The sequence below is a fragment of the Arvicanthis niloticus genome, chromosome 20, assembly GCF_011762505.2.
Source record: "Arvicanthis niloticus isolate mArvNil1 chromosome 20, mArvNil1.pat.X, whole genome shotgun sequence".
Lineage (NCBI taxonomy): Eukaryota > Metazoa > Chordata > Mammalia > Rodentia > Muridae > Arvicanthis > Arvicanthis niloticus.
Genome location: NC_047677.1, coordinates 12,633,895 through 12,647,430, shown reverse-complemented (window position 1 = coordinate 12,647,430; position 13,536 = coordinate 12,633,895). Strand labels below are relative to the sequence as shown.

The 13,536-nt window shown below is 38.3% G+C and overlaps 1 protein-coding gene across 1 annotated transcript in view; it reads right to left on the bottom strand.

Annotated features, from left to right (window-relative positions):
• Positions 1-11,021, bottom strand: part of Lin28b (lin-28 RNA binding posttranscriptional regulator B) — a 90,966-nt gene extending 79,945 nt beyond the window's left edge. Inside the window, exons 1-2 of the mRNA XM_076916553.1 lie at positions 10,105-11,021; positions 2,766-2,947 (exon numbers count right to left, since the gene is read on the bottom strand). Coding sequence (XP_076772668.1) covers positions 2,766-2,947; positions 10,105-10,141 — 219 coding nt within the window. The 5' untranslated portion in view covers positions 10,142-11,021. The remainder of the gene's footprint in view (positions 1-2,765; positions 2,948-10,104) is intronic.
• Positions 11,022-13,536: the final 2,515 nt, after the last annotated feature.

Genomic DNA, 13,536 nt, shown 5'->3' with positions numbered 1-13,536 from the left:
TAAAAATAAATTATTTTTTTTAAATCATTAATTTTGCTGGGCGGTGGTTGCGCATGCCTTTAATCCCAGCACTTGGAGGCAGAGGCAGGCGGATTTCTGAGTTCGAGGCCAGCCTGGTCTACAAAGTGAGTTCCAGGACAGCCAGGGATACACAGAGAAACCCTGTCTCAAAAAACCAAAAAAAAAAAAAAAAAAATCTTGGGGGAAAACAAGTGCCCAGAGCAGGTAGTAGTGGAGGCATACACACATGCCTTTAATCCCAACATTCCAAAGGCAGAGGCACACAGATCTCTCTGACTTCCAGGACAGCTAGCTCTATACAGAAAAACCCTTGAAAAAACCCCAAATGCTTGGAATTCTATGGCACATGTACTTTTGGATACAAACAAGACCAGCAAGACGATGTAACAGGGAAAGCACTTGTCCCTCAAGCCAAGCCTCTGAGTTCAACACCTACAAGGTGGAACTAGAGCCAACTCCACAGAGTTGTCCTCTAGTCTGCACAAGAGCTACTCAACACATACAACCATACACACATCACCCCAGATATACAAAATAATGTATTACATTAAAAAGCCAACCTGACATATACTTCACAAACACTGGCCTAGCTGAACACTTCAATTTTCTAATTATGATTTACACATATTCTTTACAGTAGACTAGTATAGAAATATAATGAAAGACATTTAACATAAGCAACCTGAACGTATGTGTCTTGCAAAACTGCTTATGAAGTAAAAATAATAGCTAGGTTAAAAAGCATTTTTAAAATGTTATAGAATAATTCTGAACCAAACCTGATTGTACAGAGATGTTCAAAGACCCCTAAATACCTCCCTTACAACCATCTAACTTTTACTTGGACTAGAATCAGCAGGAACCCTGCCTTCTTCCATGTAATAATCACATAATGCATAATTTACTTGTCAATCTCAAATTTAAAAGCTAAGAGCCTTCATTTAATCACTGTCCTTTAATCACATGTGCAGAGAATAAAGGGAATATTAAAAAAACAATGTTTATACTATAGAAACTGCAGTAGTTATATGATATTTACCAACAATATATTTTTAATTCAGTATACATAGGACTATTAATCTTATCTCTATTAAGCAGTTTAAAGTAGATGCTTCATAGGTCTAAATACTAACACTGGTTAGTAAAATAGCTAGTATTTCAGTATTTTTTAGCTTTCTAAAGTATATTTTAAAAACCCAAATACAACAAAATTTTAACAAGGTGTGATCAAACGAAGAAAAAGGTTCTATTTTTTTCATTTATCATCTATAAAACAAATTTATGACATCGTAAAGAACAATTTAACAACCTAAAAAGGTTCAAAGGGAAGCAAGAGCCCTGAGAAAATAGATTTCTCAATTTTAGTCATTCAATCTAAGAAATTTTAAAAAAGAAAAAAAAAAATACACCAGAATATGCAACATAAATGTAATGGGCTTTATCCAAGTACCTATTTACTATTTACATTGTTTCATTTCACAGACACTTATCCTTCCTCTGTGAACATCCAGTGATGACAGCCAGGCCTTTAGGAAAGACAAATGCAAACCCCACAGCAGAGTCAGAGAGCTAGCAAGCCCCAGAGCGCAGTGGAGGAAAACAGAATGGTTTCCTAGTTCCTCCTATTACAGACCTAATGTGAAATGACCTTCCTTGGGGAACGCGTGTAAACATTACCAAGAACAAGTAAGACGGCATCACACTGTTTAGCGGAGAAACTTCAGTATTGCAGACATGGACCATGCCAGTCAACATGCAAGATAAAACTCACTCAGCTGCTTTTAACTTAGTAAACCAAAATAACCCTCTTTCCTCATGAGCCTCTTCATGTCTAGAAACTCACTAGAAAATTTTTATTTCCTTTACTTGCAGAATGTAAACTCTTCTTAACCCTAAAGCAATTAGTTAATAGAAAGGGATTTATGAGGAAAGGTATTTATTGTTTCCTGGGGACATTTTTTTAAAATGGAAAACAATAACTGTCCATTTGGTATTTAAGTATTTTTTTAAAACTATAACACAATATAAGCAACTGTAGAAATTTACCAAGTAACCAACTATCAGGCTTTAAACAGCCGGGTTTGGCTGCATTTAAAAAAAAAAAAAGGGTCTCTTAAAAGAGACAATATCCCTGAATCAATGACCTAAGAAGAAATAGTTCCTAAAAGTTTGATCACTAAGAATCTTCTCTGGCATTGATTTAAACCCACTCTTAATTAATGACATTATATTTCATTTTTACTATAAAACCAAATTATTTTTATATAAGCCTGCAATGACTATAGAACAGAAAGTGATAAACTAGTACAGGTGGTACTGTCATTAGAAATATCCAAAATACAGGCTGCCTATACTTTCTTACAACAAGCAGACTGGCTGTTGAAAACCTTTCAAGGATCCACAGCCTTTCTTCCTGCACTTCCCATTCATTCACCAAGTACAGGCAATGTAAGCCAATAGTAAGGGGCGCTTCTCAATGCCAGTTCCTTGTCGAATGAAGGGAAGGTTTATTAAGTAACACCAACCCAAGCCCAGTCAGTGAAGTAAGTACCAGACTTCACTTTCTATTTAGAAAAATATATCCTAGGAGGGACACATCTAAAAACTGGACAATCACCAGATTCTATGGAATATTTCTGTATTTCAATATACTTAAGAGCACATTTTTCTGTCTATTAACATAACTACACACAAACTCCCACACATGGAAATGGGTAAAGAGGGGATTTAAAAGTCTGGCTTACTTGGTGTACAAATACATCCACTGGAATTTCCAAGGGGTTTCCCTCCCGACTTATCATGGAGATGAATCCAAATCCCATGCGCACGTTGAACCATTTACAGTGGCCAGTTCCATGCAGAACCTGGGCTTCATCCTCTACCAGCTCAGGCAGGTTTTCTGGCTCTTCACCTTTGCGTGCCCCGCCTGACATGGAAGAGGACAAAAGTCAGTTAGCCTGTATTTCTATACAGTGCTCATCTAAACAAAAAATTTTGCTTGTGAAAAGAAGAAATGAAGATGGAAAACAAAAGGTTGGCAAACATTTTCTTCTAAAAAAAAAAAAAGAAAGAAAGAGAGAGAGAGAGAGAGAGAGAGAGAGAGAGAAACAGAAACAAAAAGGGTTAAAAGCAAAGCCAGGGAGGGGAAGCCACATTGCTGCCCCGCTCACACCAGCTTCCACGTTTCTGCACATCCGCACACTTTTTCTTTCATCTGGCTCCTGTCCTCAGTAACATTCTACAGTTACAGCTCTGACACTTCACGCACAGATTGCTGACCTAATACTATTCCAATGTACAAAGAGTAATTTTTCAGCGAGATTGATTTTTCTAACAAGCAGAAAGAAAAAGGGAGAGGTCCGTAGGCTGGCTGGCTGCTGGTTAATACACATGCGGCAGACAGGAATCCCGGGTTATTTGCAATGTGCATTCCCCTCCCCCTAACTTTCAATTAAAGTTAGGGTAGAATGGGGGAGGGGGCAGGTGTATAAAAGTGAGTCCAAGAAAACTCACTAACTGAAACTACATGTAATCACCACAATTCAAACAATAGCCCTCTGAAAGCCTTCCAAGTTGTGAATCGGTGTGGGCGGTACAAAACATTTTTGGAGATCTGTAACAATAGGTTAGAGTGGCGAAGCCCCGCCGCACTCTAAGAGGTGGGGAGATAATGCCCAGTATTAGGGTAAAGGGGGACAGGAGAGAAGGGGTGAGAAACTGCGTGGTGGGGAGAAGCAGGGGAAAAAAGAAGAGAGGAATCACAGTAAAACAATAGAAAAGAAAATTAACCTTCGGCCATGTTGCCCCACCGGCCCTCAGCTTCCAACTCCAGAGATGAAAACTTTCCCTGTGGACCGGAGTGATCTTCAGCATCAGCCTAACATCTTGATTTTGTGCGATCACAAATTTAGTTCGCATGGTCTAATGTGCTTTCCTTCTTTTGATTTTTTTTCTCTTCTCTCTCCGGTTTCTGGCCCCTGAGCACACGTGACTCTGTCAATTACATGCTTTCTTGCTACTAATTCACCTCGGATCCTTAAGGGGCTGGCAAGAGGAAGAGATAACCAATCGCCATTTCATCTGCGCTGACATCAAAATAATTTATGAATGAGCACGGAAAACTCAAGCACGTTATCTTAAAGACAATCTGGGACGCTTCTTTATGATTAATCAGAATGCTGATTTTGTACTATTTAAACGAAGGGCCCTTGTGACTCGCTGGTTTAGAAAGGCGACAGACAGTATATGTACACACGCCTGCTCTACAAATACAAGCTTCTCTAATCTCATACGGGAGCCATTTAAATAAAACAACTGATGTTATGATTCTCCACATACACCCCATAGGGATTTTTCTATAGGGCACCAAACCACCTTAGGGACATTAATATTTAATTTGAAGAGGAAAATACGCAATTCCTAAATTCAAATATAAATTTAATTATATAACAATTAACTTCAGATATTGGTGACATAAACCTAACAAAAGGCAAAAGCACATCTAATTTCAACCTGAATTTTTTAAAGTTGAAATAAAATCCTACTTTTAAAAAATCCCTACTAATTTCCTATCAAACAGTGTTGCTCGTACCAGAACATTTTTGAGAGGTATAGTAAGAACTTGTACTTCACAGGTTTCTCCACCATCTCTTTCCGGGGGAGGAGATGTGATTAATGACTTCCTAAATTACAGCCCAGTTTTCCAGCCTAACGTAGAGCGAACCTCAATCAGTGGCGATTGTTCCCCAAGAGCAGGAGACTCAGCGCAGTGGGGGGAGGGGAGCGGCGCAAGGAGGTGAAGAGGGAGGGATGCAGGAGGCGACTGTAGAAGAAAAAAGCCTCCACTGCTGGGGTCAGGAGAGAGGGCACGTAGGGGAAAGGTAAATCCGCGTAGTATTAACTGGACCCTGACATCTTGGAAGTCTACTGCCAGCAAGCAAGTCGGTGAAACACACGAGACCGTAATATCGCAATGGGCTCCTCCCGTCCCTTCCTGTTAGCCCTCTGCATCAAGACACTTTTTGCCTTTCAAATTGTTTTTGTCGTGGGTACTAACCACCTTATGGAATATTTTAAAAAGCATTATATTTTAACTAGAAGTGCTTTGTTTCTTTAAAACAAATTACCTGTTTTTGAAACATTATTAAGGCTTCCACCAGTCTTTCACTATCCCATCCCCCCATTTTCTTAAACAAGCAGTTTACAGAAAAACTGTAGATACCACTTCCCTTCTTCAAAGCTACCAGCTGACCCTCCCCCACCATGCCCCACACCCCTCACCCCATCTCTCTAGCCAGCCCACACAGTGCTTCACAGGAACTAAAATGCTGGGATTATGAAAAGTCCACACAGTACACCTATTAACACTCCTTCTCATGCTGAAAGCCTAAAAATAATTGGCTCAGATCTAAAAATAATGAATGCATAAAGAAATAAATTATTTTCAGCTGTTTGTGATAAATGGTGTCAATCAAAACTGATCAATTTGGAAAGATTTTTCATCTGTTTCTTTCTTTTGTTGTTCCCAGAAAGGAGGCAAGCTTTTATTTATTTTGAGAAGGATAACAATGTGCCAGCTGGTGGAGAGAAAAAAAAACTTAAAATCCAACGGATTTTCCAAGTGTAACAAGTACCACATTCTAAAGAAGCTGTTTGCTAACCAAGCATTTACTAAACATTATCTTAATAGTAGAAATGGATTACTACCACACTTGTTACATTATACAGTATAAACGATAAAAAATTCTAAATGATAGTTTTTGTAATTAAAAAAATTACCTTTAAAAAAAACTAATATCAAATAACCTAGAAAAGTATTCGTGTAAATTGGGATCGTTTGTGGGTTATTTATGCAAAAGTCTCAAAAAATTAACCCGTCTGTAAATTTTGGTTTATGGTGAATTATTTTACCTACAAGTTTGTTTTTCTTTATAAAAGTTTACTAGTAAGAATCAGACACACAGTAAATGTATTTCTGAGTCCTTGTCTTCTTCAATCTAACAAATTTCACATAGACTTCAGTGTGTGTGACACAGGAAGACTGCTGCTGCTGAGCCACACTGGATAGGATTCACAGTTGTACCTGATTAGGGGCCTCTGGGATTCAAAGTATTAAGGTAGGGTTCACCAGGCTGGTCACTGGTGTCAGAGGTTATCAATTCATTCATTTCCTGAGAGGGACATCAGCCTTTCAAGTTATAGAGCTTTTTCCAATTGGGAACCCTGAGAAAATCTCTAAACTTCATTGACAAAGAATGTAAGGCACAAGCATTTACATACCTTGGGGGTGGGGAGAAGAAAGGGAAATAGCGGCGAAGGAAGGCTAGAAAGAAACAGGAAGGAAGGAGAGAAGGAAGTTGGAAAGAGGGGGAGTTGAAGACACACTCTCATCAACTCAAGGCTATGGCACTGCCTTTTAAATAGATTCTGCCCCCTCCCCAAATCTTTTGAGCCTTTTTATAAACTGACCATAAGCTCTTAAGGCTCAGAGTGCTTCTAACACATAAAATGGTTCTTAGGAGTCTCCTACAATGCTTTCCAATTTGTCACCTTCTGAAGTCTTCTGGTTTTAATTTTTTTCTCATTTCCTACTTGGTTTTAGTGCCAGAAAGACCCGCGTTTGACTAAAATGCATGTTTTAAACCTTCAAAAGCCAAATGTTTCATAGCTTGATTTATCATAGCTCTTCCAAAATGTCTTTAAAATTAGCCCAGTCCTACCCTGACTCAACTTAATACCGGAGGGAGGGGATGACAAGCAATCTATCCCAAGCCCTTTGGATATGAGGCTTGGGTTTCCCAGTTTTTTTTAAAGGTGGTCACGTTTTTCTCAACTGAATCGCTCCGAAACTGCATTCTGTGAAAACCTCCCGCCTTGCTCACCGTAGAAGCTATTAAGCAGAAACAGTGTTTCAGTTCTTGTGAAAACCATGAGGAGCTGTAGCACAGCTAAGACCCGACCTGTCTTGTTCAGGCAGCAAGTAAGCAGAGGTCAGCAGCTAGCACTTTCCAGTGCAGCTTCTGCCCCCAGAGTCCCCAAGGCTCCAGGGCCCCACGTCCCAATGCCCCCAGTCTCGGATTCTGGGGTTTGCATACCGGCCCTTTCCTTTCTTTCTGGTCCAGCAACTTCCTCACCTTTCTGTCTCCTACCCCTTACCCTTTACCTCTTATTCCACCATCTTCCCTCTAGAAATTCGGTCATCCCACAGAAGGCTGTTGTCTTACTAAGGGACTTTTAAACATTTGTCATCTTGCTCTTTAAAACAAACAAAAGAAGCCGTTATCTTCACCACTGGGACAGAACATTAGCCCCGATCTAGACCTTTTTTACTTAATTTAAGCATATCTCATTTATAATTTGATCTCTTTACCTCTGAGATTCCAGAATGTCCTAAATCTAAGCAAGGAGAAACTCAGAAAGTGACTGCCCCCGCCCCCACCAGCCATGCTTAGAATCAGCAAGCTACGAGCCTGCAGCTGGGAGCTTGGCAAGTAGCTAACACATCAGCAGTGCCTTTCTCTGAAGGATCTAGAAAGCGGAGGGTGGGAGGAGACTGTGAATTTGGGGACCCTGTATGTTCCCGCACACCGGCAAAGGCTATCGACCTGTGTCGGGGGAAACTGATCAGATTCCAGCCATTCCCTGTGTTTTGGGAGAAGTACTCCCTGGTGGATTAAAACAGGGAGTCATAGAAATGAGACCCAGTCTGTGCATGTTAGCAAAGGTACCCAGAAAATGAAGGAGTTCTGTTTTTGTTTCCAAAACCAAAATTCCGGTCTCGTTCATTTAAAAAAAACAAACAAACAAACAAACAAACAACAAAAAAAGGGAAACAAAAAATACCCTGACTTCAAGCAATTTTTCTTCTTAGAATTCTTCAGTTGTCAAAAATCTCTTTAAAACATTTTTGAGACGCCTTCTGAATTATATTGTTTGAAGACTAGTGTGGAAACAGAGGAACTTATTATAAATTTGAAATTTTTCATTTAAATCACTTTTACATTTTAAAAACAAGCTATTTGTATCTGGGCTTTAGTCAGGTACTTTTGCAGTAAAACAAAACTTGGAAGAATAGAAGTCATAAACAAGGCATTATTTTAAAGCCACTATTTATAAAATGTTATTTTGAAAATCTAGCAAAATTCCATTATAGCATTTCTCTTGCAATAAAAGAAAATAAAAATTGAGTATTCTTTTTCTCACATATTTTCTATGTTCAACAAATATTTGTGTAAATTATTTTAGTTAAGATGGTAACTTTGTAAACAATCATCTAGTAATAAATAAGCTTTACATAACTATTCAGAATAGCACAAAAGAACATAAATTTGAAAAAATAATAGGCACTATTTTCACTTGTGTTACTTGTATGTGTATGCTTCATAACTCAGATTATTTTACAGTAAATAGAAATGTCTGAATCTATAGAATAAAAAACACAATGTACACATTTATTCTCCTTCCCATAAAATCATTTAGATTAATTATTTAAAAGTTCATCTCATAAAAACAAATAATCAGATGAAAAGAGTATGTTCTACCTCTTAGGATTATTTCAATGTTTACTCTGAAGAGTTTACTGGTCATAACAGAAATAGGAAGCTGGAAAAAGGTGGGGAACAGAAAACAAGAGGCCGGGGAAACAAATCCTGAGAAAAAAAATCATCTAGCTCAAATCTGTAGACTGGGGCTCCAGCCCCACCTCCAACCTGGCTAGCAGTCTCTGGTTCCTAACCAAATGGCTGGGGCTTCACTTTCCTCAACAAGGGCATGAAGTTCCCATGGATAGCCAGAGCCTTTCTGTTTAAAGCCCAGCCTGCAGAAACAACCTCCCTTTGGTAAAAAAAAAAAAATGGTACCTCTCTTCTCCAATTTCCTTTTCATCAAGAAGAAACAGAAAAGAAACTTTATTGCAGTCATTTAACACATTGGTGTTAACATCTTTTCCAACTCCCCCCTCCAAAAAAATGTCTAAAAATGCCAATTTACTTCCAGAAAAACTCTGCAATCAATAGTAAGAAAAAAGTGATATAATAATATTTGTAGCAATTTTTAACAGTGAAACTTTAGAGTATCATCAACATGTTAAGTTTAATTCCACAAAAATAGTGCCTGCCAAAGGGCAGCACTGACTATAGCTTTTCCATTAAGATATATGATCCTTACTCTGGTTATACAATCCATATTAGTAAAGTTAGCATTAAAGTATCATTTCATTATAAATCATTATTATTTTGTGGCTCACAACTCTTACAGAGTGCTCTCAAAGGTACACTAATCTAAGACTCAGTCAGAGCCAGGTGTGGAGGCGCACACACACTTAATTCCAGAACTTAAGAGCCAGGCATATTTCTATGAGTTCCAGGTCAGCCTGGTTTACACGGTAAGTCTCAGGCCAGGCAGTGCCACACAGTGAGACCCTCTCTCAAAAAACAAGACAGGTTTTTAACTCATTAGGGCAGATGCCAGAGTAACATATTATCAATAAGAGTACTACTGAAAAAAAATCAATACTATAAATAATAAAAGTCCACTCTGAAGTCTAGGTTAACTTCAAACAACTCCATTTTACAGTAGGACAATGAGCAGATTTTAGTAACCATAGTGAAGAGCAGTATAAACTACCCATCCTGCATCAGTGAAGTGGAAGCTCCTCAAAAGTCCACTCTACATATCGGGAATTATTTGAAAACACTACTACATCTGTACTTAATTCAACAGACACTGGTAGTGCCTACTGGGAATCAGAGAAATAAGTAAGCAATGGATTTGACTCTGTAAGTGTTCAAGTGTGCTATCTGCATTGGAAAAGTTATGGAAAAGAACATCACAAAGCCAGAAACTATGAAACAGAAGGTCGTGGTAAGTAGAGCATGCCACCCACACAACTGTGGTAGGAAGAGCGGTTTTATGGATGGGATATTCTGGATGGAGTACACTAGGATGCAATGCCAGCCAGTTTTGCCCGTGTGGAAAATTCAAAATGGACAAATCCTTAGGGACAGCCAAGTCCTCTCATATGCCTCTACTGATCATTTAAGGCACTAAGTTAAGTAAAACATTTAATTTAAAAAACAGACTAACCTGGGGCTGATGAACCCTGGTTGAATGACCTCATCATCTTCTGAAGAACCTAAAATCAGAGAGTTCAAGTCAGTGCTACGGCAGTCGCCTACTTAATGTCTGCTTCTGCAACGACATACTAGAAACAATAGAGTCCATATTTAAACTCTGTGAAGACACCTGCAAACTGGTCTTTACAAAATCACCTCGATGATCTGATAACCACTTGCCATAAACTTATCTATTACTTCTATCAAGGAACATTGGCTTAAAAAAATAGAACAAGAACACTTAGATGTAGTAATCACAATTTTATGATGTAGCTTTAAATATTTTGTTTGTATTGGTTTTTTCAAGACAAGGTTTCTCTGTGTAATAGTCCTGGTCATCCTGACTCTTTGTAGACCAGGCTGGCTTCTAACTCAGAGAACCAAATGCTTCTGGGATTAAATGGGGGAGCCACCAAATATGGCTAAATTTTTAATACTGAATTTTATAGTTTAATTCAAGGATATCAATTTTTTCACTCAAAAATCTAGCTAACTTACAATGCTTCTTGATAAAATTGACTATCTAGTCAGATATATTTTAGAAGATAAATCGTAAGAAATTAATCATGTTCCTGACAAACTAATTAAAACCCTATACCACTGACTAATAGATATGTTAACTCAAACACTCTTTTTTCTAATTTTTTGAAACAGAGTCTCAACTATGTAGCCCAGGCTAGCCTCAAACAGAGAGGAATCTTTTTGACTCAGTCTCTCAAGTCCTAGGATTACAGGCAAATCCTGGGATTATAGGTGTGATTCATTGTGTCTGTGTTCAAATACTTTTGGGTGAGGGCAGAAAGGGCTCACTATGGAGCACTGGCTGTCCTAGAGCTCACTCTATAGAACAGGCTGAGCTTGCATTCAGAAATCTGCCTGCTTCTGGAGTATTGGGTGCCACAAACACACAATTTCAAATACTTTTAAAAGATAAAATTACTTGAATAGTAATATATTTAATTAATTAAAAATTAGCTATATTTAAAGACATCAAATTCCTATTAACTCAAATTGTAAAAGAAAATCTAAGTATTAAATCAGATGTATTGACACACACTTTTAATCCCAGTACTTGGGAAGCAGAGGCAGGCAGATCTGAGTTTGAGGTCAGCCTGGTCTACAAAACAAGTTCCACGACAACCAGGGCTACACAGAGAAACCCTATCTTGAAAAAACAATGTCTTTCCCTACCTAAGTTTAAAATTCTGTAGCTACTATATAAATTCACTCACACACACACACACACACACACACACACAGAGAGAGAGAGAGAGAGAGAGAGAGAGAGAGAGAGAGAGAGAGAGGAGAAAGAAAACACAAACAAATGAACAAAAGAAAGAGAAAGGAAAACAAGCCTAAGAGGTGCACATACTTGAAGTACAGTCTGCTGTCCTCTCCAAAGGAAGTGGAGGCTTTCCCGGTACATGGTTCTACTCTATGTTCATTCAACATACAGAAACGTCTGCACTTTAACAACTTCAGCTATTCTGTGTTTACAACAAAAACAAGGTAATGACAGGTCATAACTTTAACAAACTAAGTAAATGTTATTCAAATTGGCTCTCTTTTACATAAGGTGTTTCTCAGGTCTTTTTTTCTCAACTGATTTATGTGTATGTGTTATTATCTCAGTAAAGCCTTGGCTTACAATGATAACCAGACATAATGGTATGTCTTAATCCTAGCACTCAGGTGGTGGTGGTGGGGGGGGGGGGGGCCATGACACACACACACACACACCACAGACAGGAATCTTGATTTCAAGAGCAGCCTTAAACAAGACTCCATTTATTTTATTTTCTATTTATGTGTGTCTAAATGTAGGTGTGCACACCTGCATACAGTATCTTGAAGTGGCAAAAAAAGGGGTGTCAGACTCCCCTGGAGGTGCAGTTATAGGCAGCTGTAAACTGCCAGACATCCTAGACCCTATTAGAGAAACAGAGACAGACAGGCAGACGACAGACACACACACACACACACAGAGAGAGAGAGAGAGAGAGAGAGAGAGAGAGAGAGAGAGAGAGAGAGAGAGAGAGAGAGAAAGCCTGCCTCTGTAAACTCAAGGCTGGCCTGGACTACACAGCCAGGTCCAGGACAGTCAAAGTTACATAAGACCCAGTCTGAAAAACAAACAAAAATTCTCAATTATGATGGGAGGATGCAGAGTTCAAACTAACCAAAAAGGAAAAAGAAGCTAAGCAAGTTGAATAATACTTGGATTTTGCATTATGCAAACTCATATAAGAAATTTTGGATTATAAATTTCATATATTAGCATTCTTTCAACAGGAAATAAAATTATTACATAAAATTCACATATTTGACTAATGCTTGGGTCTTGTTTGTTTTGCTGTACTAGAACCAGAACCTTGTACAAGGCACTACCTCAAAGCTACATGCTCACAGAAGGGAAGTATGGCTTCAGTTTTTCTCTCTATTTTTCTTTCTTTCCTTTTGTTTTGAGGACAGGGCATCACTCTGTGGTTCATCCTGGCCCGGGATTTGCTATCTTCTTCACTCGGGCTGCTGGAATTACAAATATGCCGTAAGATTTTTCCAAATTACGAGTTAGTAAACAGAATGAAGTTTTAAAATGGATTACAATCAATCCGTATACTATTTACTGAATGACTACAGTTGGAATTTGATGGGTAAATGTTTTAGTGTTCCACTACAAAATGTTACATGCAATTAATTTAAAACGTTATTTAAATGCGCATGTACAGTAATAGTACAAAAGATAGCTATCTATATTTCACATATGGGTGTTTTTATTTAATATCTGACTTTTCTAAAATACTCTTTTAGATTTCCACTTGAAGCTCTCCTTTATACTTCTTATCAGTCCGATGCTTCTACCATGGAATACTGATCTGTAACCTCCTGGAACAGCCTCATGAAAAGATGCTCTTTCTCCCAGCTTCCCTGGCCCTTGGCAGCAGAGACTGTAAGATACTTAGCTCATTATGACTCATCCTCTAGACTTTAGTGATTAATTTGTTTTTGTTGTTGGTTTTTGATTGGTTGGTTGGTGTTTGTTTGTTTTGAGGATTTGTTTGTTCATTTGAGACAGGGTCTCTCTAGGGTAGCTCTAGCTGTCCTGGAACCTTTTTGAAAAATAGAGACCAGGCTGGCCTCAAACTCCTAAGTGCCTCCCAAGTGCTAAAATTAAAGGCATGTGCCACCACCACCTGGTTTTGATATGTAGTTTGAAAAAATAATTCCTATAACAGTGTCTAGAGTGGCTTTTATGACAGGAAGAAAAAAAAAACACTTCACCAAAAAAGAAAAAAAATGTTCAAAAGAAAGTGAGTTTAGTGAGTACTGAACCTATAAAATTCATATGTAATTTCAACTTTTGTTTGTTTTAAATATACAGGGGCTGAGAATGTAGCTTAGA